This window comes from Perna viridis, chromosome 4, assembly GCF_037379345.1.
Source record: "Perna viridis isolate PV_CMFRI_1.1 ecotype Kerala chromosome 4, ASM3737934v1, whole genome shotgun sequence".
Taxonomy (NCBI): Eukaryota; Metazoa; Mollusca; class Bivalvia; order Mytilida; family Mytilidae; genus Perna; species Perna viridis.
In genome coordinates, this window is record NC_142448.1 from 21856594 (window position 1) to 21884019 (window position 27426).

General features: G+C 31.6%; 1 protein-coding gene across 7 annotated transcripts; it reads right to left on the bottom strand.

Annotated features, from left to right (window-relative positions):
* Positions 1-959: 959 nt before the first annotated feature.
* Positions 960-27018, bottom strand: LOC148619316 (uncharacterized). Of its 7 annotated transcripts, none has more exons than XM_088579048.1 (8): positions 26927-27018; positions 16408-16470; positions 15627-16145; positions 15140-15290; positions 11170-11187; positions 8065-8293; positions 6398-6465; positions 960-5852 (listed from the first exon to the last, which is right to left on the bottom strand). In XM_088579048.1, the coding sequence occupies exons 3-7, from the start codon at positions 16117-16119 to the stop codon at positions 6400-6402; spliced, it is 957 nt and encodes a 318-aa protein (XP_088435174.1). In that variant the 5' UTR covers positions 16120-16145; positions 16408-16470; positions 26927-27018; the 3' UTR covers positions 960-5852; positions 6398-6399. The 7 variants fall into 7 exon arrangements, with proteins under 7 accessions (XP_088435174.1, XP_088435177.1, XP_088435175.1 ...); XM_088579051.1 differs by lacking the exon at positions 26927-27018 and adding an exon at positions 22847-26906; XM_088579049.1 differs by lacking the exon at positions 26927-27018 and adding an exon at positions 17420-22818.
* Positions 27019-27426: the final 408 nt, after the last annotated feature.

The following is a 27426-nucleotide window of genomic DNA, read 5'->3' on the forward strand; positions in this document are numbered from 1 at the left end:
TTGCTGAGAAAAATGTAACAAAAATTTCAACTTTCAAAATTAAAAAAAAATAAATTCCACCATAAGGCATATCTACAGGAAGAATGTGTTAAAATTTCAGGTTGCTGTGATGAGCAGTTCCTGAGAAAACTGTGACTTTACATTTCTTTGTTACGTTTGTTTGGAACCAACTTCTTGTAATAACTATTGAAGCTGTGAATTTAAACTATTTTATGTAAAATAGAAAATTAATATATTTGTGTATTAAAGCTTGTACATGTATTTTCATGAATATAATATTAGCTATTTAATATCTCAGTATATAACATGTTTTTCCCAGTAAAAAAAGTTTAAAAAAAAACTTTTGTAGAACTATACTGATTGCAAACATTTTACATAAATGCACTGATGAAAATATTATAAGTGGACATGTTTGGTCTCTCAAAAAAAAACAAAAAACAAAAAAACAAAAAAACAAAAAAACAAACATAAAAATGACACTATTAGTTCGTTCTAAATCTACATTTCCAAGAATACTTTCACTTACATTGTGAATGTTAGTTATTCTTTTACTTAAAAAATAATGGGTTAACATGTACATGTAAGAAGTTTCTAGTATTGCATTAAAAAAGAATGAATTAGCTCCCTTTCTGTGGTAAATATACTGAGGACACTTTATTTTATCAGAATAAATTGACTGAGAATATTTTAATATGGCACAATGTGCATGTAGTTTTAAATTAAATTCTAAATAATTTATTTTAATAATAATGGGTTAACATGTACATGTAAGAAGTTTCTAGTATTGCATTAAAAAAGAATGAATTAGCTCCCTTTCTGTAATTAATATACTGAAGACACTTTACTTTATCAAGAATAAATTGACTGAGAATATTTTAATATGGGACAATGTGCATGTAGTTTTAAATTAAATTTTAAATAAATTAATATAATAATGGCATGAACAAACAACACAGATATAATTCAAGCTCTTTACTCCTTTTCTTAAAAATAAATAAAAGACAATCTTGACGGATGAGTTTCCATATCTATTCAATATAAAATGACAATCCTAAATAAAATGACCACCTTAATTTAATAGTAATGCTTTTTAGGAAAATGATAAAAAATAATTTGGCATAACACTTTTATTTGATATTTATCCTCTGTTGACTGTCAAGCAAACCCAAACACAAGCATGTTTGTTTAACAAACAAATAAAATCTCAAACAAGGGATAAACACACTTGTAAACTTGTCACTGTAAGTACTGTGAAAGTATTATTGTTCGTGGGTACCAATTTTCATGGGTCTGGTAAATCATGAAATTTGATTCCCAACTAAGAGAAAATTTTCCATTCGTCTGTGTGATAGAGTTTCCAATCCACAAAATCAAGGATCCAAGAATTGATATTTTTTCCCTAAACCACGAAAATTGGTTCCCACGAATAAAAGTACTTTCACGGTATGTAAAACAAAGATAACAAATTTGGCAATACACATGGTTCCATGATGGTAAAGAAATGACAAATTTCCTTCTACAATATATTCTAATTGTAATTCTATGTTTAGGTTTGCTTGTAATTGTTCATGATACACAAATATATCCAGTGTTTGATCTTGATGCATTGGACAACATGTATAACAAAAAGTTTCCTCTAGATCAGTAATTTATAAACAAATATAAATATCCTTAATTAATGAATACACACATATAATAGATATCTCTTGAAAGTTCACAAAATAAATAGTATACACTGCTATCACTTACTAAAAATCTGCTTAAATATGTTTCCCAATCTATCTTAAACCATAGATACATAATAAATTACTGTGAACACCTTTATACCAATAGCTTCCATGCAAGTCTGAGTGACAGATACTACACAAAAAGCTCCAATATAATTTAAAAAAATCGAAATAAAAGCGAAAGCACACCAAGACAACAAACACTGAACATAAAAGCATAACACTTTTCAGGTCATTTTAAAATAACTACATGTCTAGTTATTAGTTATCAATCCATAGCTCTGTCATATGTTAGTAAAAAATAAAAGTATTGTTAGTAATCTATATGTAGCACTATGTTGTCATTGATATGACATAAAATTCATTGTCATAAAACAATGCAGAATTAGCTTAGTCTTCTTCAGCTTCCATCATCTCAACCATAATACAGGTTGTATGTAAACAGAGAACATCTGAAGCATTGTTACTTTTATTACAACTAATTCAAATGAGTTTTTTTCTAGTCATTGAATGGAATACATGGATCTAAATAAACTACTTCAAATTCAGAATCTGAATTAAAAAGGGTTACAACAAATACAAACATTAAGTAAAGAAAATTAACTGTAAAGAGATGATGGCAAATACATTTCACATATTTGAGATGAGCAAATAAAATTGACACTACATACACAACTACCTAAACCTCACAATATATTTTCACCAATTATGTTTAATGGAAAGTTTGGCAAAGTTATACAAATTCCACATAACATTCAAACAACCAATAAAGTCTTCGAACTTAAATCACATGATCAACATTAATGTGAATTAATTTGCAAATGGTACATTTTATTCTGTTGGTTTTAACAAAGACCATGGGGAGCTACAATAAAAAAAAATGTCTTCTTTCTAAGCAGTAGATGGCTAACTTTATTTATACAACTGAGACAGTTAGACTTATAATTTGTGCCTCCGGTGAGAGTTTACAAGTTTAACTTTTAAGAATTTCAAAAGATCAGTATCTGAGAAAAAAATCACATTCAATGGGAAATATTTTTACAACAGATTGAAAAGGCATAAAAGAATGAAAGAAATCATTTTCATTTCTGGGCTCAAAGGTAAACTCAAGAATACTTATTGGTAGTAACAAAGGGCAAAAGCCAACAATATGAACACAACAACAACAACATAAAATATAAGATGTTATAGTCAATCAGAACTACTCGGAAGAAAAAAAGTAATGATTAACAAATTTAAAAGATTGACATAAAATGCTAATACAAACATTCCAATTATTTGTAAGAGATATGCCATTAGCTTAGGTCTATCTCCAGTGAGAACACTGTATCCAGCAGATAACTATAATGGTCAAATGATATAAAAAGAAAAATGAACAAAACATCACAATTGTTTACAGTAATCCTGCAAACAAAGTTATAATGAAGTTTAAAGAAAGGTTAGTGTGTTCACTAACTATAAGATGAGTCGAGATTTGTGTCAATTGATTTGACATCATAAAAAATTGAAAATGACAAATGCATTCCTATATATGCATGGATTTTACATTGTGGTCCCATTAAGCCTTCCCTGAACAAAATTATTTATAAATGAAAACTTTTCAGATAAGTAGTTTTAATATTCTAATGAAAATATTATTCTTTTTACTACTGTTAAAAATAGCTCATAAAAATATATTGAATTTAGTACACATTGAAATAAATTCTATCCTAATTTAAACATCTTGAACAACACATATGACCTGCAAAAAAAAAAAAAAAAAAATCAGTGGTTCACAAGAAAATCCGTAAGTATATATATTTATTAAATTTAATAAAAGCAGGGGCGGATCGAGGATTTAAGTTTAGGGGGGCGTTAATTGAATCAAATGCTGTGCAAAGCAAGGCAAAAAAATGTTATGGGGTGAAACTTGTGGTGAAGAAATTTTTTCGTACAAATATAGAGGGGATGTACGCCAGACACGCCAGTCCTTGAATCCGCGCCTGAAAAGAGACCTCAGAGTGTAACATAAGCAACAAAACAAAGCACCAACAGAAAACAGAGGTAGAGAAGTGATCAACCAAAAACAAAACTTGCAGTAGTTACCCATGTTTTAATACAGAAACAAAACAATAAACAACATACCTATCATTTTTTTAAGCATCAATGAGCCAATCTACTATTTAGATACTGTAAATGAAAATGTCTTCAGCTGCAGAATGCTACATTTAATTAACTGTAATACAAAATACTTTTATCCGTGGGTACCAGTTTCGGTGGTTTTGGGAAATATGTTAGTTCATAGATTCCTGTATTAGTTGATATGTATAGGAAATTTCTTTTTCTTTTGGAACAATATTTTGTGGTTTACCAAAAAAACAACAAAGAGATTGATACCCAGCCAAAAATAATACTTTCACAGTATAATGTAACCAGTTCTGGGAAGTTAGTTTGTAGATTCTTGAATTCAGGGATTTCACAAATGAATAGGAAATTTCCTTTTCTTTGGGAAGAAAATTTTGTCATTTACCAAATACATGAAAACCTCAAAATTGATAACCCAAGAACAAGAATACTTTCACATTAGCATATGACTGGGTCTGTGTATTCTTAAAACTTAAAAAATCAGGAATAGCATTTCTATATGACTAATAATTTAGAAAAAACAATTCTATGGCCGCATGAATACAAAGGCTAAAAAATAAAATTCAAATAAAATATACCAGTAATCTTATTCACATACACATCAAAAACTAGATTTAAATATTGCACTTCATTAGACAATTAAAAAATACCCATTGTTAAATCATATGAATCAGATGTCTTATTTAAGTACAATATTCATAACATTGGGCAATGATAGTTCAAAAGTTTTATTTTTGAAGTTGTAGACAAAATTCAGTCAGTTCTAAATACTTTCAAGAAAAATTTTCTGTTTGAATTTATCTTACTTTGATAGCATTTCAGCCTTTAAGGTAGATCATACCTAATATTTTAAATAGTTAAATTTTCCTACTTTTTCTCAAAGATGAACATTCTTTAGAATTTCAATGTGAAAACATAGTTTGCCGAATTCTGTTTTGAGATAATTAAGCCTTATTAAAGCCAATTTTTACTACATTTTATATTGGATTCTGTAGGGAATTTTCAATATTTCGTTAACTTGTAAAAAACTGGTAGATTAAATTTCGTATAACTTTATATAAAGAACACTTAACTGACATTCTTTAACATTTTAAAATGAAGACTGGAAGTAACCAAACTCTTTTTCTTGCAATATCCAAAGAACTAACATTCCCTATACATTTCAATAGAACATATTCCTGCCAGTTACCTCCTGACAATTACCTCTTCTTGAAAATAATGTTTTAAATTTTACCAATCTAATTTTTATGTAAAAAATCATTTGAAATAATTCAAATACATTATTTTAACATCATATATGTCCGTATGGTATGGCAAGATGACAGAAAAGAATGCTCCTTGTAATGGGTATGATCTACCTAAGACAACTTCATATTGCCTCAGTCATACTACTAAGTGAAATAAATTAGTAATGGTTGACAAAGATATTCAATGTTGTTTTTCTGTTAGCTGCCACACCAAAAATAAAATGATGATAGAAAGATGTGAATGTACAGATAGATTGAACTTCTTGGATCATACATCTTTTTTACAGATCTTTCAGAAATAGAGGACTTTTGAGAATTTTTTAAACTTTCTTACAAAAAGCATCAATGTCATTTGTGGACATAAAAAGCTGAACTCATAGCAAAAAACATTAAATTTTAAAATTCCATAATAAGTACAGGTACAATAAAACAAAAATTTAGCAAACAAGAATCAAATGCATACTTTCAAACTTAGATTAAGAGATCTGTTCATATCACAAATCAGCTGTAACACATAAAAAATAAATTAAAAAAGCATTTACAACTGTATATGGGGTCATGAACAATTTGCAGTTAAACACATATACATATAACAATAAATTACATGATGTGACAATGTTTACAATGAGACAGATCAAGTCAGACTTGTTGATGACTGTGTGTCAAATGACTCTGGAAGTTGATGAAATATGTACAGCAATGATGATTATCTTTAAACTCTTTGGAATGGTCAACCTTTATTCTTTTCTTCTCACTGGAATAAAAAAAAAATCATATTTACAGCCTCCAAAATCAGCCAGAACCTTTCACTTAATTTAAGGTACTTTGGATTTCATATAGATTCATTCATGTAAACTCAGGAAATTGGATAAATCAAAGGTTTATACAAATGTAAGCCCCAAAAGAGCTTCTTATTTATAAAACCATATTATTTAAAGAAAAATATTAGCATAACCACATATGCCCTATCTCGACTTCAGACTTATAAATAAATCCAATTAAAATTAAATGAAAAAAATTACATCTTATAATTGTAAATTTAGAACCCATATGGCCAGAGCCATGAGCCTCAAAACTTTTTTAAATGTGGAAGCTTGTTGTAACACTTCCTTTACATCCTCTTCATCACACAAAAAACATGTGTATAAGGGACAAACAACTTTTGTGGTTGGTCATTCAAAAGTCAAAATTGGAAGTAGAGGTTAATACAGTCTTCTACCTGGACTCAGAAAATTTCATGTTAACAATCAGATTTGTATTAAGAGGTAAAGAACAAAAGCACAGTATTTGTAACATTACCATCACGATTTACTGAAGTTCAGTGATGTCCTCAGACGAGGAGAATTCATTGGCGTAGACTCCAGATTCTGCAAACAAAATAAAATCATTAAAAAATGCAGGAAGTACATGACAAATATCACTAACAAAATATTTAAGAAATAAATCATGGAAATTAACAGGCTGGCCATTTCTGCCAATTTTTTACCCTACGGTAAAATAATTTGGCATAAGTAAAACAATGATAAAATGAGTTTGTGTGATTTATTTAAATTCTAATAGGAATGTTAGTGTTTTTTTCATTATGTGATCAAGATTACTTTAGATTTAAAGTCACAGTGTTCACAAATTGACATTTTACAACATGTGCATGTATGTACTGAAACAGAGTATGTTGAATTAGCAGGTGACAAACGGCAAAGTGCACATATTAATACTGTTTTTGTTTTGTTTTATTCACTGTGAGAACTTAATTTTTTTTATTGTAATTGAAAAACATATTAACAGAAGTCCATTAAATATGAATTTGATGTTCCTCCACACTACCTGAATGAATTAAAATGTACCTATACATGTAGTTAAACCATATGAAAATGATACCCATGTTTACACAATACAAGAATTCATGGGAGGTAATTTACACAGACACAAGCTACCCCTACTTCAGTGTGTGCTTATCGTATGGAAATTGAAAATTAACCATGGCTGTGTTCAAGGACTTTTAAGGACACCATATTATAATTACAGTATATCCTTAGCATGTATTTTTGTGCTTGGTTGAAGATCTAGAAATGTTTTATTTGATCATAACAGTTATATAAATCAATGCCAGTCATAAAGTGTAAGACCTAATACAGAAACTTCCTACTAACTAGGCTGTCAATAGACCTTTTTCATATTCCCGACTGACTTCCTTTTTCAAAACTTTGAGCAAAGGGAAGTAACCTTCCAACCCAACAGACTGGTTTAATTTCTGGTTTGATTACTGGACAGCAGTAGACTTCAAATATGAATATTTGACTTCTTGTAGCTGCAGTAAATACTTCTGAATAATTAATTTCACACCATTTAGCTATTTACCAAAGGAAAATAGTTTAAGTTAAAAAAAAATGTTTACTGTTCTTCCTTGCCCCAATGAGATTGACAACTAGGTAGTAGGGTGTTGGTGGGTTACATCCCTTTGAAGATCTTGCTAAATGGCTTGCATTCCATAAATATGAAAAACGACTACATGTATTAAGAAATAATTCGTAGGAGATATGGTATACACATTGATGGTTTTTTTTATATTCTATTATTTTATATAGAGTGTGAGAGAGGTACAAAATATGAATATTAAGGCCAGCCTGTGTGTAAATGAGTACAACACCATACCTTACATGAATTGTTTCTTTTCTAATATGACAAAAAAGACAATTTCTGCATCTGAATTGTCCTGGGGTAGATATATCAGGTAATATATTATTTGATCTTTGAAGGACATTAGAATAGTAGTATATGTAAATAATGTAATGAAAAGATTACATTTATAATAATATTCACTATGTGATGCTGAAAGTATGTTTTACATGTCAAGTCCATTAGTTATCAAAATGCTAAAAACACAGTTGATAAAGTTTTGTAATGTACGGATAAAATTCAATTATTACTCCCTTCAAAATAAATTTCTATAATATGACAAAGAATACCTCTGAATTACTGGAATCTTCACCACTGATAGATTGTAACTGTATAAGATCTGTCAGCTGACTCAGTTTGTATTTCAGTGTTGCCAACTCCTCCAGGACTTGTTGGTAAAGTTCAGCATCTATGACAACCACCTCCTTACCATCCATCTGCATGGTCTTAACATCCTGTAGGCTCTGGAATGCTGATGGAAGTTCTCCCAGGTCTAAACTTGCCTCAGAATCAAAATGTCTACAAAAAGTTAGAAATAAATTATTCTAAAGACTAAAATAATTTAATTTCAGAAGTAATATGCTTTCTGATTGGATAAAATATGATCATCTCCTATACCAAATTTTTATAATATGATTATGACGTCATCAACCTTTTTGAATGATTTACTCATTAGATTTTTATAGCAAACTTAAATTACAGGGAATGACTGTTATATTTTTTCGGTCTATTTGAAATAACGTCAATGCCTGTGGTGCACACTTGAAAATAACCTGATATGCAGGTTATTGAGTGAGCACCATGTGACTGAAGTGACTTCTTCATAAACCGAAAAAAAATAACAGTCATTCGTTAAATATGTATTAATTATCCTAACATATAAGGTGTACACCCAGTAGAATCTTTCATACTTTAATTAGAATAATTTATATTGACACAGATTATGTTTTTAACAGGTCTTTCATAAAAAAGGCATATTTAAAGTACAACCTGTCCTAATAAATCCTACAATGCTACCAATACTGAGTGTTACATACAAGGCCTAGGCTGAATTTCATATCATTCACAATATTAACTTGTATATTGTCTAGCAAACAAGATGCCATAATAGAACTGAACTAACTATATATACATAAGAATAACATCATAACACAAGGAATAAAATTTTTGACTGACAAAAAAAAACCAAAAACATAACATGCATTAAATTTTTTTAGATGAGAAAATAAGGACAAAATTACTGAAAAGGATTATGCCAGTTGCAAATCATCCATAGTTTGCATAAAATGACCATATTTTTAACTTAAATGCAGATTATTTTCAGAAAACTTTAAAAATGGCTGAAATATTTACTTCCTAGAAAGGCAAAATATGCTGTACAAACTAATGTCAAATGATTTAACTTGACAGTAGTCAGTACACACATATTAACTAGTACATGCATGATGTGTAATGGGAAATCAGAACACCAGCTTGCAACAAGTAAAACCTAACAGTAAATTAGATTATTCCCCTTTAGAAAAAATCCATGCACATCTACAAAGAATGCCTCACTTTCATTTAGAGTAACATCAAAATCCATTGAATAGTTAAGGAAGAGTTGTTATTATCAGTTACTGCAAACTGTGAATTATTTGCAAGTTTTATTTTCACTCTTTTTGAGGTTATAGTTGTAATGCCCTGAATATTTTTTTGAAGAACATCATACTGTAATTTGGGGAAAGATCTTGAATTTAAAACTCCACAAAAGAAGATTAACCACAGAAACTGCCCCCCAAAAAATTAAAAGAAAAAAAATTCCCTGTTTACTGTATATGGAAAGACAGACTGACAGATGGATGTATATACAGACAGATGGACAATGTGGAGATACAATACACACCAACTTGTAATTTCAAAGGGCATAAAACTATTGATGTCAGGTAAACAGAAATAATAGTTACTAGTGGTACTTTGGGCAGAAATGTTCTTGGTTTTCAATTTAGTGATCAATATTCACCATAGCAGTGAAGTTGTAATTCAGCAAGAGTTTGGATTAGGTGTCTGATTGATCAATGATTATCATAAAAACGACAAAATACTAATAAAGAAGATTGAAACAGCTAATGCAGAACATGGGTTACTTACAAGTATTACAACTGTAAACTGGCTCCAGCAAATGAAAATCATACACAAATTTTGGAATAGAAAGACTCTAGACATGTTCCACATATCTTATCATTCTAAAAGCTTTATCAAATTGAAGCGATTATAAAAAATTATAAATATTCAACAAAACACTATTTGAGGCAGAACTAAAGGATCACTAATCAGACGATCCTGATCTTGCCAACATTACCAGCTGTGATTATATTACAAATTTATTTAAAGTATTGATACAAAATATAGATTTTTAAAAAAATACAACAGAACTATCAAAATATATTTTTTATGATTAATGACTATTGACAATCAGAGGACATGAATTGATAAAGTGACTGCAAGTTGGAATACCTACAACAATCTTTCAAATTGGCATTTTTGAGTCAATGATATTAGATTAGATTGATATACAGAAAATTACATGAGTGAACAGAAACCCAGAACTTTAGTTTATAACAACAAAAGTTAATTGATTTCCAACTGTTATGTGAAAAAATATTCCATAGCATATACATTGTACACAAAATGATTTGCAATTTACAATAATTTACTGTAATAAATTCAATAAAAATCCGCAATATTGTGGAAAAATAATTTTTCATGGGGTAGCAATTTTTGACTGTAGTTTTCAAAGTTTGGTCAAACCTTGAATTAAAAATTATGAAACTCAATATTTGCACTTTTGTTACTTGACAAAAAAAAAAAAAAAAAAAAAAAAAAAAAACAAAACTCAGTGCGAATTCAATTTATAAAAGGTAGAACAATGTCCTTGCAAGTATTTGGGTAATAAAACTCGCCCCAAAATTAACACTTGCCAAATTGGCAATTATGCAGCTCCTGTGACTCACCAAATGAGAATGATACTTGACTTTGGTGAGTTGGCGAGTGGTGAGTTCCCACACTACAAAAACATACACAACTTAATAATTTCTCTCCTTCTATTTTTGCCTCTTTCATTTCATATTCAAGTCAGAAATATGATAAAGAAGAGAAGTACTATGCCAGGTGTGTAAATATTCAACATTTCATGCTATATTAGATACAGACAGGAAATATTAAGGCTAAAACTAGTGGAAAAGTCTAGAGTCCTTTGAATAGCATAAGTCAATAATACTTGGACTATAGGTTATCATATTTCCATGGAATGACTATTTGTTTTTTTGTTTTTGTTTTTAAAGATGTACATATACATGGCTAACCACTCTTTAACATGGACAAACATGCTACCAATTCAACATAACCTCATTACTTACACAGTCACTCTTCTGAATCTGAAGGTCAAATAGGTCAAAATGATTATCAAAGCACCGATACTACTGATAGAGTAATGCAACAGGACTTTTACATCTGTTTTGATAACAACTTTGATTTAATTAAATATTGATAGATAGAAAAACTCTGCACTTTCATGGTGAAATGAGTCATTAAAAGTTTTATTTTATCTTCACTATCTACAAGATAAGAGTGAAAAAGTACCTTGAATTACTAATCATTCAGCAGCTGTTCAAACAATTACAATAACTAAATGTAAAACATTTTGTTAAAGAGAGAAATTAAAATAACCTGAATCCTAATCCATCGTGATCTGAAACTCTTGTTTATAGTGAGATGCACTTGAGACAAAAACAAGTTCAATTTTCACTGCAACAGTTCATCCTTTTCCAAAATTTTTTTTTCATAATTTCACTGAGCATATTTTTTGTTACCTACAAGAAACCCTTGTAAAGGATATTCTTTTAATTTTCCTTGCATTCTTATATAATCCAATAGCCACTGAGCTGACATGCAATAATTTAAACAGACTCTTACTGCTTGGCTAATAATAACTATTACAGTTACATACTAAGCAAATAACAAACAAAAACATCCACAATTTTATAAAAATTTATCAAAAATTATAGGAAAGGATTCTGAAGTAGAAGTTACTGTGAAATTATGTTAAGTTAAAATTTTGTATACTCTTCTGCAAGTCAATGTAAGAAAAAGATCTCGCAATAATTACTTTCATTCAAAACCCCTAAAAAATCCCAAGGAACACTCTCTGAACAATGTTAACATGATCTCATTACAATAATCTAATCCTAACCATCTTTAAACCTTACCAATCCAGATCAACTTCATTTAAATAGGTATACTGATACAGAGGAAATGAAATGGCCAGGTTGATGTAGAAATGTGAAAGACCTGAAATCACATCCCAGGATATGGGACCCCGATACTTCAGTTGTGTAACAAATATCCAGTGACTGTGATTTAAAGTAGTTAAGAAAAATGTTATAAAAATATTTTCCCAGCACGCTATTAGCTGATTTGTACCAGTGCAACCAGGCCAAAAATGATTGCAGAAGCTAACTTTGTAGTGAAGGAAGACTTTTCTCTTAAGTGATATGTTATTTTCTAAATTGAAAAGAGGACACAATATCCATTATTGTATATTAGGAAGCACTTCAGAACTATTATCCATGTTAGCGTGACAGACCTTTATAAATTGATTCCAGTTAAATGATTAATGAAAACCAAGTACAAATGTATTCCTAAGTAGAGTTTCCCTCTAAACATCATACTAATAACTTGCTTTAAATTGACCCAAGAGTATTGACCAAGCAAAACTGAATACCATGTACATAATACCCATTTACAGGTAATAACCACACATGCAGACAGGGGAAATAGCCTATACTACAACAAGAAAATTAACTTCTAAAGCATTGAAGACTTAGGTATATAACATTGTCTTAAATACTTCTATATTTCTTCACTTGGACATGCCATATATTTATGTCAGAAGTAGAAAAATATAGCAATTATTGTCCTCTTGCTTAAGCATTTTTTAATCAAAAATAAATTTTATGATCACTATACTTTGTATCAGATCATTCAAACCAAAGCAGAAAAAAGAGTGATATGTATTTTACATCTTTACTCATTTTTAAATATTGTGAAGTTTGACAAATTGGAAGTTAAGTTCAGCCAGAAATGGAAAAAAGGAAACTACTAACAATATACATTGACTAAAAAATAAATTAATAATCATTCTTTCCTATGAAAGCAGAGGACTTATAATTTATACAGGATTTTAAGACCCAATAAACAGAAAGTTGAAGATAGGCATAATAGGAGATAGAGCATAGGCACAACAGGCACTCATCATGTAAAATATGATATTCCTCTGCTTTGTAGAACAGAGAAAACTGATCAAAACCCTCTTATAATTAGGGATATCATACAGTTTACATGTAGCTATTTCTTGTATAAATAAAGGTGCCATATGGTTACAGAATAGCTCATCCTCTTATATGTGAAGATATCATGTGATTTCAGAATAACTCTCCTTCTTATAAGTAGAGATATCATATGATTACATAAAATTCTGAAAAGCATGAAAAGTTTAAGACTGTGTTGACACCATGTCTCTGTAAGCAACCCAAAGGAAAATTTTATTCAAAGAATCACATCTGTTGTATTTGAGAAAATGAGCCTCTAAAAATGATCATAAATATGTTTACAACATCAATAGTCTAAGTACTATAGGTATTTCACAACAGCTGGTAACCTTTATTTGTACATGGGGATTGGATAAAGTAGATTTTTAAAATGTATTAATAATATCTGCATTCTAACTAGAATAAAGATAAATCTCATGCTTACTAGACTATTGATGTAGTCATTGTAAACTAAATTTCCTCTTCTAAGTAAGAAATTGGAGAGGATAGTAATGCAATAAAATAAAAGAAAGCCACATGAAAAAAGGTCAAACAAAAAAGAAAAAGTAATGGGAAAGTACATACATAAAGCAGCAAACAAATTTAAGAATTGAAGTAGACTCAGTAATTTTTATTGGCAATACTTATTTTTAATGTAAATTCACTTTTATACACTGATACTTTTGATATCCTTTAACAAATTTTTGTATAAATGATGCAAAAATATTTTAGTTAATATTTCAGGAAACAAACATCATATACTGTGAAAGTACTATTGTATGTGGAGTGCCAATTTTCGTGGTTTTCATGGGTGAGCCCAACCACAAAATTTGGTTCCCAACTAAAACAGATTCCCATTGATGTGTGTACTGAAAACCCCAAAACCATGAATTCAAGAATCCATGAACTTGAGTACTTTCCCTAAACCATGAAAATTGGTATCCAAAGTACTTTCACAGTAATTCTTTTAGAAAGAAGTAAAGGATAAATTGATCTAGTGACATCAGATTAAGTAAGATGACTACCAAAAATTACATTAGAAATCAATCAAGACAAACCACATGCTGTTACAAAAAACACAACACAACATTCTGTTGATGATAATATAATACATTAAAATGCCAGGTGCAAATTATTTTTTTTCTATATTGATAATTTATTCTATCATATGAAGTATAAAATGTAGAAGTTTTTTTTGATAAAGTAAATCCTCATGCATTTTTGTTGCTTATAATTCAACCATGGAAGTGCAACATACATAGTATTTTAATGCAATCCAGCATAAAAAAAAATCTTGACATGCATCAGAAAGGAATCCCATGCTGTTAGTTTATTCATACAAATGTACATCAGTCAGGTATATAGGGAATTAACTCCTCTAATTACCATAACTTTGAGTAAGATGTTTTATTTAGCATTGCCACGGCCAATGCAAATAACAAATTGTTTTCATTATTACATGAAATTCAGTGATCAGAAACAGACACATGCTGAGTTCTCTGACCTTGGGATATGCTTTAATGGTCTCCATCAAGGTCATCAATAATGTATTGAAAAAAATAAACCAATAATTAATCTTGAATAACAGGAGAGGATTAGTATCATTACATGTACATGTACAGCATGTATAGGGTCATTTTTCAACTTGTAACTAAATGTACATGTGCTAGAAGGTGTAACAATATAAGGTTCAACCAAATATGGCTACATTGAAACAAATACCTTACTTAAAGTATACTCAAATCAACATTACTTCTTGTTTTTCCAATAATGCTAAGTTTTTATCAATATATTTCGACTTTATTCCTTCATAGGTTAAAATTCCAAAGACTTATTGCCCAAATTAATTTTTACTAAATTCAAGCAAATGGCTAATGGTAAATGGAACAGCCTGTAATTTTGGTGTGTTAGTAATCTGTTGTCTCAACAACAATTTTTTTAAAACCTGCATTTTTCATATTATGCGATCATCAACAAATAAGAAAGCTACAATAAACACTTTGTTTTACCTGCATCTTACCTGATTTCTCGGGAAGATCGTTTAGACAAATCCAAAATTACATTTTCACAACTAACAGCACTAGCTCGACTATCTTGTCGTCTTATTACTTTTTTGCTGTCCTTCTCAGGAGTTGCAGGTGCAGTGTCACATTTAACTTTAGTCTGTGGGTCTAAGGCGGAAAAATCAAATTTAAAGGTAAAAGTTTCAGAATCATAGCTTATATAACTGTTTGTTCTACTATCACGAAGTTTGTTTGTACTTCCGAGAAAATCAACAGAATCAAAAGTTGCCAATGGGGCACGAATGTTGAGTTCGTCAAAAAAGAAAAAATCAGATGTTTCACTAGTACACCGATCCAAACTACTACCAAAAGAGCTAGTCCAATCAAGATCGTCCGAAGACTTCCATGACAGTCGGAATTTTCTATCAGATTTATATCCTTTTTTCTTTAAACTAGGTTTTAATTGAATTAAATCAGAATTTCTTTTAGATTTTGTAAACTCACCATAACTTAATGAGGGTCTATTTTGAGCACCACATGTACATTTAATGCCCAGACTGTCATTATCACTGTTCATGTTACTTTTTGGAAAATGTGATTGACTTGTATATAATGGCTGACTAGAAGATGCTTCAATAGAACCCTCACCCTCGTTTGGGGAGAGAGACTCTATTCCACTATCTGATGTTGCAACACCAACATCCTCCTTCAGATCTTCTAAATTCTTGTCAATGAATGGAATTTCAGATTTTACTGCTTCTTTCACTGGAATGTCCTCAGAATTATCAACATTTTCATCACTTGTCACATGATCATCACCTGACTTATTGTCATGGTTACAGTTAGTGTCAACCAATTGTGAAAATCTGTCATCTTCATGTTCCTTTACAGGGCTATACTCAATTTTGATTGCCAGGCCATTATGTTTTTTATGTGGTGACTTGTGTTTAGGTGATAGAGAAGCTTCATGGCCTCCTTTGGAATAGCATGCCCCCATCTGTTATAGCATCAACATTGAAGTCTCTGAAAATATAAAAAGACTGATAAAACAGTTAAAGACTACATATATATCTTAAAATAAGAATCTTCCTAAAAAGCATGGATTAAATAATCCATGGTAATCAACATCAGCTGTGTATATATTGAATTCTGTATTACATATTTGCACAATGTATAAACCACACTTGCTATATAAATAATATATAACATTGTACTAAATATATGACTATAAATTACATAGGAAGACATATGAATAAGAATCAATTACAACACTGACATTACTTACATTTTCTGTAGAATACAATTAGTTAATTGGTAGATTCTTGGTTATCAATGCAGCACTCCAGACCTGAAACAGACCAAAATCTTATTTTATCTGCCTCATTAACTTCTGTTACAATCAATACCTAGTGTTATCAATGATAACCATTACTGAAATTGAACAATGTTTTAACTGGTACACTGTACTCAGATGAAATTACTCAAAAATTTACAATATTAATGAAAACATATTTTTAATAACTCCATTAAAAATTCCTAATAAAATAGAAATTTATCACAACAAGTTATGCAAAGTCCCACACTAAGTACAAAAAACTGTTACATACATGTTGCTCCACTAACCCCACATTTCATCATTTTGGCATAATCAAATGGTGAAAAGCTAAAAATAGAATTGATTTCTTCAGATGCCTCACCTAGAGTCAAAACAATAGTTGTTCATACATCAAAAGAAAATTGATAATCACCCAAGTTCAAGTATTCCGACTTGTTAACATGTTGATATGAAAAACTGCCAAAATATACCAAATGATTCTGTATGAGATCTACCCATACATTGAATGATTTTCTGCCCAGCTTATCAGCACCTTCTAGTACTGACAACAATATCTGTCCAGAGAACTTACCAACATACTAGTCTACAAAAGAGCTACTATATTATACCTGCCTAACTTTAATCAGATGGACATTAATGACCTACTTACCTGTAAAATTACTGTGAATACTTAATTGATTTCCATACAATAAAAATCAAACTACAAATATGAGTCACTTTCCTCTAGATTAGGTTTTGTCTGATAACATCTCTGGTGGTGTAAGAGTGCTGAGATCCCAGCAGTGCTGACAGATGTTTCAATCTTAGCTTGATTCATAGACAAAATATATACAATTGTTTTGCTTGCAAAATCATAGTATACTGACTAATTGATTAGAGAAACAGTGAAGATAATATCAACAGTATCTATTCATCTGATAAATTTACCAGAAAGACTTAAGACAAAAAAAAAACCATTTACCTGAAATTTAAGCTTTCAGAAGTAACACAACTACTGCACAAATGTTATGACTGCCAACAACCCTATTCATCTAATACACACATTTACTTTAAATTTTGCCTTTATCAATTTCTTTCATGCATAGTAAAAAGAAAATAAAAAAACTATGTAGATCTTTTTATCCCTGTGATTTATTCATAAATCTGCATTGCAAATTATCTATTAAGTATATAAACAAACTTCAACAAAAACATATATTCTTTGAAAGGTGTTTTACATTGCAAACAGGATTATAATATTTTTCCTCATGAGCGAATTTAATAATACACAATTACATGTATTTTGTATCTTAGAAACATTAGGAAATGGAAAAAAACCATAATGCTTTGCATGGTAAAGCTTGATATGACCACATGTCAGACCAAGAATAGATAGAGAATAATTACAGTCAAAACATTTGGATTGTAATTACACTTATATAGAACTATGTATTTAAATCTACTTAAATTCTTGTTTTTGAACCTCTATTTCCACCTATAATTCCTAAATGGCAGGGACCTATATCCATTGGTCAATTTAAATTTTTCTTTTGTAGCATGGAACCTTGACGATTAATCTTATCAAGACCCATCGCCTATAATTCATGCATGAAATCCAAGTGTCTACTTGCAACGTGGACAAGGAACATGACAGCACCCTATCAATACCCAGTAAGTAACATTCTTGCAGTCATGTGAAAAAAAATGTGAGGAACACTGAAATTGTCCCTATAAAATTTATCATGGTAATTACATCATCTTAAACTTAGTTCCAGTGAAGCATTTACACAATCTTAATTTAAGGAAAGGAGATAATTATGCTGTTACATATGTACCTATACACTCAAGTTAACACAGCCAACACATAATAAATTTTAGAAACAATTTGTTTTAAAATGGTAAACAAAACTGGAAAAAAGTCATATTTTAATATTTGAGGCATTATATTTGGTTTTCATTGTAGTCCAAATCAAAATTTCAACAGAAGTTAAAAAATTTGGGTTATAAAAAAAGGAGGGTTTCAGAAAGAAATATATTACCACGGGAAAGACACAACCAGGCATGTCTCATCAGAAATATATAGAATGCTTCAGAGGAAGCAACTTAATATAGCCACATGTTCAAACCCAGAAGAATTTGGACAAATATGGACACACCATTCAAGCTTCATACAGTTCTGAAGTTTGATTGTATTCAAGTGTTTGAAGCAGGATAAAAATTTGACCAGAATCAAAGTGGACTCTTATTGTTGTTCCTAATTCCTGAACAGGTCATGTCACAACCACCAAAATCAATCCCAACCTTCCTTTAGTGATGGTACAAATGTATGTACCTGTCATACAGTTACAAAGAAATCAAATTAATCTATTTTAACACATGATAAGAACTTGACCAGAATCAAAGTCGACCCTTTTTGGTCCATGATTCGTGAATTGTTTAAGTCAATCCTGTAAGATCAACCCCAGCTTTCCAATTTGTTGTACGGCATCTTGTGGTACAATATCAAACATATCTATTCAGCATTCATTTCAAGTTACGGTCTGGATATTTCTGGACCCTCATTCCCATAAAGTTCAAGTCTTAACCCCAAAAATCAATCCCAGTATGACATTTATGGTATAGAACATTGTAAAACAATATCACAGACATCCATATGCCTTTCCTCAAGTTAATATATTGCAAATGAAATGCTTGTTTTGACTCCTTTTTGGTCCCTTATTTCAAAATGGTTAATGGTTAATGTAATAACCCCCAAACAATACAAATCTGCCTTTGCATCTTTTAGTACCTTGTAAAATTTCATAAAAATAAACAAACCAATATTCAACCATGTATCTATGGACAACAACAACAGTGCCATATTATTTGAATTTGTGACCATATAAAAAGCCCATTGTTTGGGGCAAAAGGGAATTCAAGAGAACCAGAATTTAAATGGTAATCAAAAAGAATATAATCAAAAGATAACAACTGAACAAGAAAAATAGACACCCTGAACAAATAACATGAAATAACCAAAATAGCATGTACAAAGAAACAAAAGTGAACGAGCAATGCTGATTTCATGGACCAGTAGCACCAATAGGGTAAGCATCTTCCAATTTCTAAGAAATGCTTGCTGAGTTGTTCATAAAATGTCACATACAGGGTGGACAAAGCGGAAAGGAAAACTATGGCACGGTGAACATATTGGTTCTCATGGTGCAAATTAATACCCCATAATCATCTACAAGTAATTTCATGAAGACAACCATAAAACTTTTGTAGTCATGACTTTAATCTTATAGCAAAAAAACCCTGTTCCAGAAGCATAATTGTAAGAAGTCTGGTGCGGTACAAAAAGTCCAGGACTTTCCACAAGCTCTAGCATAGTATATTTGTGATATGAACTCTATTCGCAGGTGCTAAAAGGATGTTGCCACTGATGAAAGAAAAGCTAATGATACGAAACGCTAAGTCATTGCATTTGTCCTATAGTTCAGTAATGAGTAAAATCATGATGAAAACTGAGATTTGACCATTTCTCAAAAGCATCATTACATACACAGGAATGTTGATTCATACTTCTGCATACCCACCACATGAGTAGTAATAGTTACAAAACTACACCATCCTTTTTCAATTGGGAAAATAGAAATCATTCTTCTTAAAATTAGGATATTTTGGGATGAAGGTGAAAAACCTTGAATTGTATTTTGAAATCATTAATCTTATATAGAATATCAAGAACTGAAGAAAAGACCAACCGTAATCAGTTTAACAGTTATTTTGAATAGAAACACCATATCATCAACAAATCTATACATTGGCACACTTACAATACACACAGGGACATTTGTTGCCACAGATGAAAGGAAAGTTGACAATTCTGAATGAAAAGTCATCACGTTTGGTCAATAGTTTTCCTTTACCATCGATTTCTAAGTGTAGGTCAAGATACGAGGCTCACTTCTCAGTGTCTGTAGTATTCTTTACCTCAAATTCTTTTGGGTAGATGCGATGTATCAAATCCCCGAAATTAGGATTGTTTAAAGATAATATGTCATCTATATAGCGGAAACTGAGATTGAAGGATCTAGCCAAACGATATTCTTTCTTTCTGATCAGATCAGCTATAAAGTCAGCCTCATAAGAGTGAAGGAATAGGTCAGCAAGTAAAGGAGCACAATTTGTTCCCATTGGAATGCCGACCATTTGTTGAAAAACATGTCCACCACACTGGACAAATATGTTGTCGATTAAAAATTCCAGCATTTTGTAAACATCTTCCTCTGTATATTTGGAAGATGATTTGGAATTATTTCTTACAAAGTAAGATCATCTATTCATGTTTTCTAAAAAGTGAATGTTGGTTTGTAATTTACTGCAGTAATAAGAATGAAATATATTACATTTTTTCATAGAAAGCAATAGAAACCTAAAAATAAATGGAATTACTTCCAGTTCCAAAATAACTTTTTGGTCTACTGATGCTAAGTAATTTGAACACATATTCTGAATAATCCACTGTTGATACAGAAAAATACCTGTTCTCGCTGACAACATATTACATGTATGAGTTTTAAAATTACAGAATATTGTAGGAGGAGTAATAGATAAAAGATGGATACCCTTGTGCCTCCATATTCAAAAAGTTTCGCTATATATGTGAAAACTCCAATTTGATTTGGAACAGAGGAAAAGTAATCAAGGGAACCAAGATTCTAGCAGAATGTAATCCAGGGACAAAGATCAGACATGGAAAACAGACAAACACAACAAAGAACATAAAGTAACTAAAATAATACATACAAAGTAAAAAAAATGTAAATGAGCAACTCGGACTCCACTAAAAACTGGGAACATGGACGAGGTGCACCGCTAGGGTAAGATTCCTCTGCTTTTCTAGAAACACACGCTGCGTTGCTCATAAAAAGTCAATTCCTGGGCATACGAAAGAGGAAAGGAAAACTATGACACGTTGAACAAATCAGTTTTCATGGCGCAGATAGATACACTGTAATAAGCCACAAGTCTATGATAATGATCATTAAACTTCTGTAGGGATGACTTCAATCTTGTAGCAACATAACCCTGTTCCAGAAGCCTAATTGTAAGAAGTCTAGCGCGATACAAAAAGTCTGTATAGTTATGTCAAGCTCTGACATACCGTATGAGTTGTGATATGAAAACACCATATGCAGATGCTGAAAGGATGTTACCACAGATGAAAGGAAAGTTGACAATTCTAATGACAAGTCATCATGTTTGTAATAAAAAATTGGGCAATAGTTTTCCTTTACCATCAATCTCTAAGTGTAGGTCAAGATATGAGGCTGACTTCACAGTGTCTGTAGTATCCTTGACCTCAAGTTCATTGGGGTAGATGCGATGTATCAAATCCCAGAAACTAGGACAGTTCAAAGATAATACATCATCTATATAGAGGAACTGAGATTAAAGGATCTAGTTAAATGATGTTCCTTCTTTCAGATCAGATCAGCTATAAAGTCAGCCTCATAAGAGTGAATAAATAGGTCAGCAAGTAGAGGAGCACAATTTATGCTCATTGGAATTCTGACTGTTTGTTGAAAAATGTGTCCACCACACTGAATAAATATGTTGTCGATCAAAAATTCTAGCATTTTGAAAACATCTTCTTTTGTATAATTTGAAGATGATTTGGAATTATTTCTTACAAGGTACGAGGAATCTCTACCAAGAACTATATATTTGTATCTAGGTGTACCATATTTTTTGAAGAAACAACGATGTATAATGTTTTTGAGTCAGATTTTAACTGAGTATGGGGAAAAGAAGTATACAAGTCTTAAACATCAGTGTAGTTTTTAGCACCAACATCATTTCTACCCTTCGACTATCAATTGGACAATAGTGTATCTTATTAGAATTTTTTTTTAGGCTAGCTATTTTTAGGGACAAAGTGGCGGAACTCTAATCAGGGGAAACAGCCTTATTTCGGAGGTAATTTAAGGCAAACAATATCACAGACAAGAGGAAGAACACTTAAGACAGACACCTACATCACTATGTAGTAATACCCCCACTTGCATGTGGGTGTAATAAGTAAATAAATATTTTAACTGACTCAAGTTTATTTATTCAAGAGATTGAATTGAATAGTATTTCATAATTCTAAAAAAAATTGCTGCACAGATTTTAATTTACTCCAGCTTTTGGTTTCTACATAATTAAACTGAAATGATTTGCTACACTACCTAGATTTCAAAGTAAACTTCAACAGGATTTTATCCTGCCTTAAAACAGTATCTGCTTTGAAAAAAAAGAGTAAAAATTCTGAAAATGACTCTTTACTTTTTGGAGACCACTATGGCAGGGTTCAATTAAGTGTGGGTCTGAGGTCCAAGAGACGCAATTTCTGACCTAGGGCCTATGAAAGTGCATGTACCTTCAAAAATTTTTATTGACCATTCACTGGGAATTTCATGTTGATCTGTCCCCTAGTGGATCCGTCCTCAGACAATCTGTTTTTTTTTTTCAACATGAAGGTTGCACTACAGTATACAGATGGGATTGCAGTGTACTGTTTCATACACAAAACTGACCCAGTCCAATTCTGTAAAACTTAAAAATAAAAGGTGAAACTTGGTGGAAATATTGATTGTGAGTAGTAGAGCATTCATACATAAATAGATGCAATACTTGTGAGGTAAAAAGGTGTAAAATGCATGCTTTAAGCTATCTGGAAACATTCAGGTCCCTGTTGGATTGGATTCTCTTCCCAGTACCAACTGGTTGATTTTCAAAAATTCAAAATTTGACACAAACTTTAAGAGTTAAAATCATGAACAAATGAGCAGAAAAAGGTACACTTTTTACTTGTTTTTTTTTTTTTACAATAATACCATGCCCACTTACTTTTTCTAGCAGTTTTAAAGTGCCTGATATTTTAGAAAACCTGTTTTTGGCAATTAATTTTGGGAAGGCACCCAAAATTTGTTATGAAAACTGATATTTATTTTATAATGTTACCATGATTTTCATTACAAAATGAAAAAAATTATCTATCTTTTTTCATAAATCTCCGAAATGTAAGGTTGTGAAAAATATATACATTTTACAGAAAAAAAATGTTAGACTTGCTTGTTTGAGTGTTTATGTCCCTAAGGGTATCATCACCCCGGTAATACAACTTTTGAAATTAATGGTTTTAACAAGAGGAATGAAAGAAAAACTGGCTCAGACGTCACCCAGTATAAAAAGGTCCGAACCTGACAGCAGATCGGACACTCTGTTGTTTTGTTATATGTGGTGTCCCCATCTGATATGGAAAGTGCCTCGACCAATTCAACTAAAAGTACCTAATCACAAGTTCAGTCTGCAGACCATCTATTCCAGTACAAAAATTCTGACTATTTCAAAATTATCAAACCATATTCCATCACTTTAAATGATATATTTGACTACAATGATGACGAACCACATTGTACCATATCAAAATATGGTATTAAAAATTGCAAAACATGCAACATTCTTATAACCGACCCTTTCTTCTCCATTTCCCTTACAAACAAAACCTTCCATACAAGAAGTCACGATAACTTAAGTTGCAAATCAACAAACTATGGATTAGAATGCAACTTATGTAGTTTAGTATATGTTGGAGAAACGCAAGAACGATTAAACAAAAGAATGTGCGGTCATCTTTCGGGAATTAACACCACCAAATTCCCAACAGTATATCAACACTTTAATCAACAAGATCATTCAATCCTCTCCATGAAAGTTTGTATTTTAGAAAAAATTTATCATCCTACGAACAGTCCCGTTCTAAGTAAAAACTATCGTAGGGAAAGAGAGGAGTACTGGATACGCAGACTAGGTACTGCAATACCTTACTGACAACATCAAAAGTATAGGAAACCTTTCAAGGCAATATAACAATAGCATAAATGTGATGAATTTATTTGACAAAAATACAAGACGGGAAAGGAGTCATGGCCATCGCCACTATATGTCACCTAAGTTAAATGATGTCTCCATAGATGGTCTCCTTCCTTTCATACAAAAACCTCTTGGACTTCATCACATTAGAACCAAACTTTATTCTATACCTCTCAATCTACTACACTCCCTTTACAAAACAAGTCTTGACACTCCTGTTTCTGATCCCACCTCATCATTATACTGACTTATTGCCATCATTTTGGATATTGGTTTCCACAGACTCTTTAAACCAGTTTGTGTGAAAAGATGAAGAAAAACGATCATTTCTTCCACTACCGTTTGTCAACAAAGGTATAGATGCAATTAATTTGGCTAACATCCTCCATCACAAAAACGTTACCAACAAAATTCCCCCATATTTCAAAGACAAATCCATACCAATGATTTCATATTCCTATACTTCACCCATTGCATCCAAATTTTTCAATTATAAAAGGCTATTGCAGAACCTCGAGATTGAGGACTAAGGCTAAACCACCTGACTGTTCTTGCAAAACCTCTCCATTAAAATATGGTCCTTCTGGTCACGTCATTACGGGAGATTTAACCATCATCGAAAACGAATCTCTACGTAATATACTTTCTAAAGGTCCCAAGTACTGTGAACCATGCTCCATAAATTGGAATTATAACTTTAAAGTTCTTATGGATGCTGTCGAGGACTATGCAAGAAAATGGATAAAACGAGAACAAGAAGACACTGACTCTCTGTCAGAGTGATTAAAGGCTGTGAGGTCTTTAATTTTGAAACGAATGAAAGTTTTAAGTGGGTCAATGAGTGTCAAGGCTACATCAGTTTTCAAAGACCCCGATGTAGCAAATACATTGTTTACTATACATGACAAATATGTTGTCGTACCAGCAGACAAAGCCCAAAACAACATTGTTTTTGTCTGCAAACGTATTACATCCAATGTTTATTATCAGAGGTAGACGTAGAAAATAATAGCAGTGATAAAACCTATACTGCTACCACACCATTGTGGAAAACCATAAATCTGTGCCATCCTATTTTGGTCTCTCTTTTTGGTGTTTCTAGAAATGCAGAGGATGCTTACACTACCGGTGCACCTGGTCTATGCTGCCAGTTTTTAGTGAAGTCCGAGTTGCTCATTTGCTTTTGTAACTTTGTATGAATGATTTTAGTTACTTTATGTTCTTTGTTGTGTATGTCTGTTTTCCATGTCTGGTCTTTGTCCCTGGATTACATTCTTTTGATTACCGCTATAACCTTGGTTCCCTTGATTACTCTCTCAATATACATATTATTTCTGCAGTGACCTATCTATATAGAGGAACCTAAATGGTTATTGTTTTCCATTAATTTGTTTTTAATCAATATTTTTGCAAGTTCAACACAGCATCCAAGCCTTCCCCAAGCTTGATTTAAAGAAATAATGAACATCAAACAATTAATCAGTCAGAAAAACCTTGTTGAATGTTCTGCACTTTCCTACTTCATTTCTTAGTTAAGAATTTAGATACAATGTAACTATCTTGAAAGTGTGATAACCATAGTCATAAATAAAATTGTCTGTAAAGAACAAGTTTCAGTATGAGACATTAAATTTTTTACACATAAATTTATACAATATAATTATTAGAGGGAATGGATCAACTTGGGGATTATGAGGACAGATCGACCTGCTACCTATTTGGGGACATTTTGTATCCTCAAGTGGCCCCTTTGCACTGATTTGAAACTTTGAAAAAGCACAGCCCAGGATCTTCTACTTATGAATGTGGACTGATTGATTGTTGGGGTTTAACGTCCAAGCAGCAATATTCAGACGATGAACATGAAATGGATGATAAAATGAAAATGAAATGATAATGAAATGAAAAAAAGGGATGGGTCACAAGGATAATAGGGTAAAAAAATTTTGATTGCCACTAGAAAAAGGGAGGAATGGGTAAGTTCGGGCAATTCAGCCTCATGTGGCAGAGCACAAAGGTTCCTATTCCTATCGAATACCACAGCAAGGTTCTTAAACATGCAAGGAACGTGACATCTTCCCAACACGGTGCACCACTATGGTTTGCGGTCAGGTTGCCGTATTATAGCCTGACAAACCCTGCATGTAAAATGCCACCCCATTCCACCACATGGGGCACACATCCCAGTTGCTCTATGGGCAGAGTGCCTAGCCCCCAGCTAGGTTTCAGAGCACTATTTAGTCGCCTTTTACGACAAGCTTAGCACTGCTGAAGGCCTATTCTTTCAACACCCGGACCTGCACGGGTCAGTGCGGATTGAGAAGATCTTAGAATTACCACCCTCTGAATATATGCCTGTCCACTATATACTACACAGAGTACTTCAACTACAGTCATGTACCAAAAGCTACGCCTATTTACACGTATAGTTACTGATATTGTATTGTCGATAAGCCAAAAAATGGAAAAAAATAGCTTTCTCTTTCAGGAGTTGAGGCCATGTTCCAAAGAAGGAGCGACATTCAATTGTATAGTTATATCTTCCTGCTTTGTTTGCGATTTCATAACATCTAGAGAAACTTGCATCATAGACTAAGACAGCTTGTTTCGCATCTTTCTTGTAATTCTGATTCTGCTGTCTTCTTACAGGAAGTTGTCATTTTATGAAAAACACAACCCGCCGTCTAGTGTTGCAGGGGAAATAACTCGAAGAAATTTTGGCGGGAAATGCGATTCATTTTGTTCGCTTCTATTTATTTAATAAGTGTATTTGCCTTCTAACACAAAAAGTGGAACTTTAAAAACATATTATTATTACGTGTTCCCTTTTTTCTTTGCAATGAATCTTATTATTAACAAATGTCGAATGGGTAAGTTAATCAAGGTGTGCAATAATATACAATGTAAAGTACTGAAGACCTATCAGGCTATCTGCCTTTTAATAACTTAAGAAGAACAAATATATGTTGACACAACTATAGAGTATAATACCCTAGATTCAGGGACGGACCCAGACACTTTGAAAAGTGGGGTGACAGCTTGGGTTCCTCAGAAAAGGGTGGGTTGGGTTGGTGGGTGCTAGGA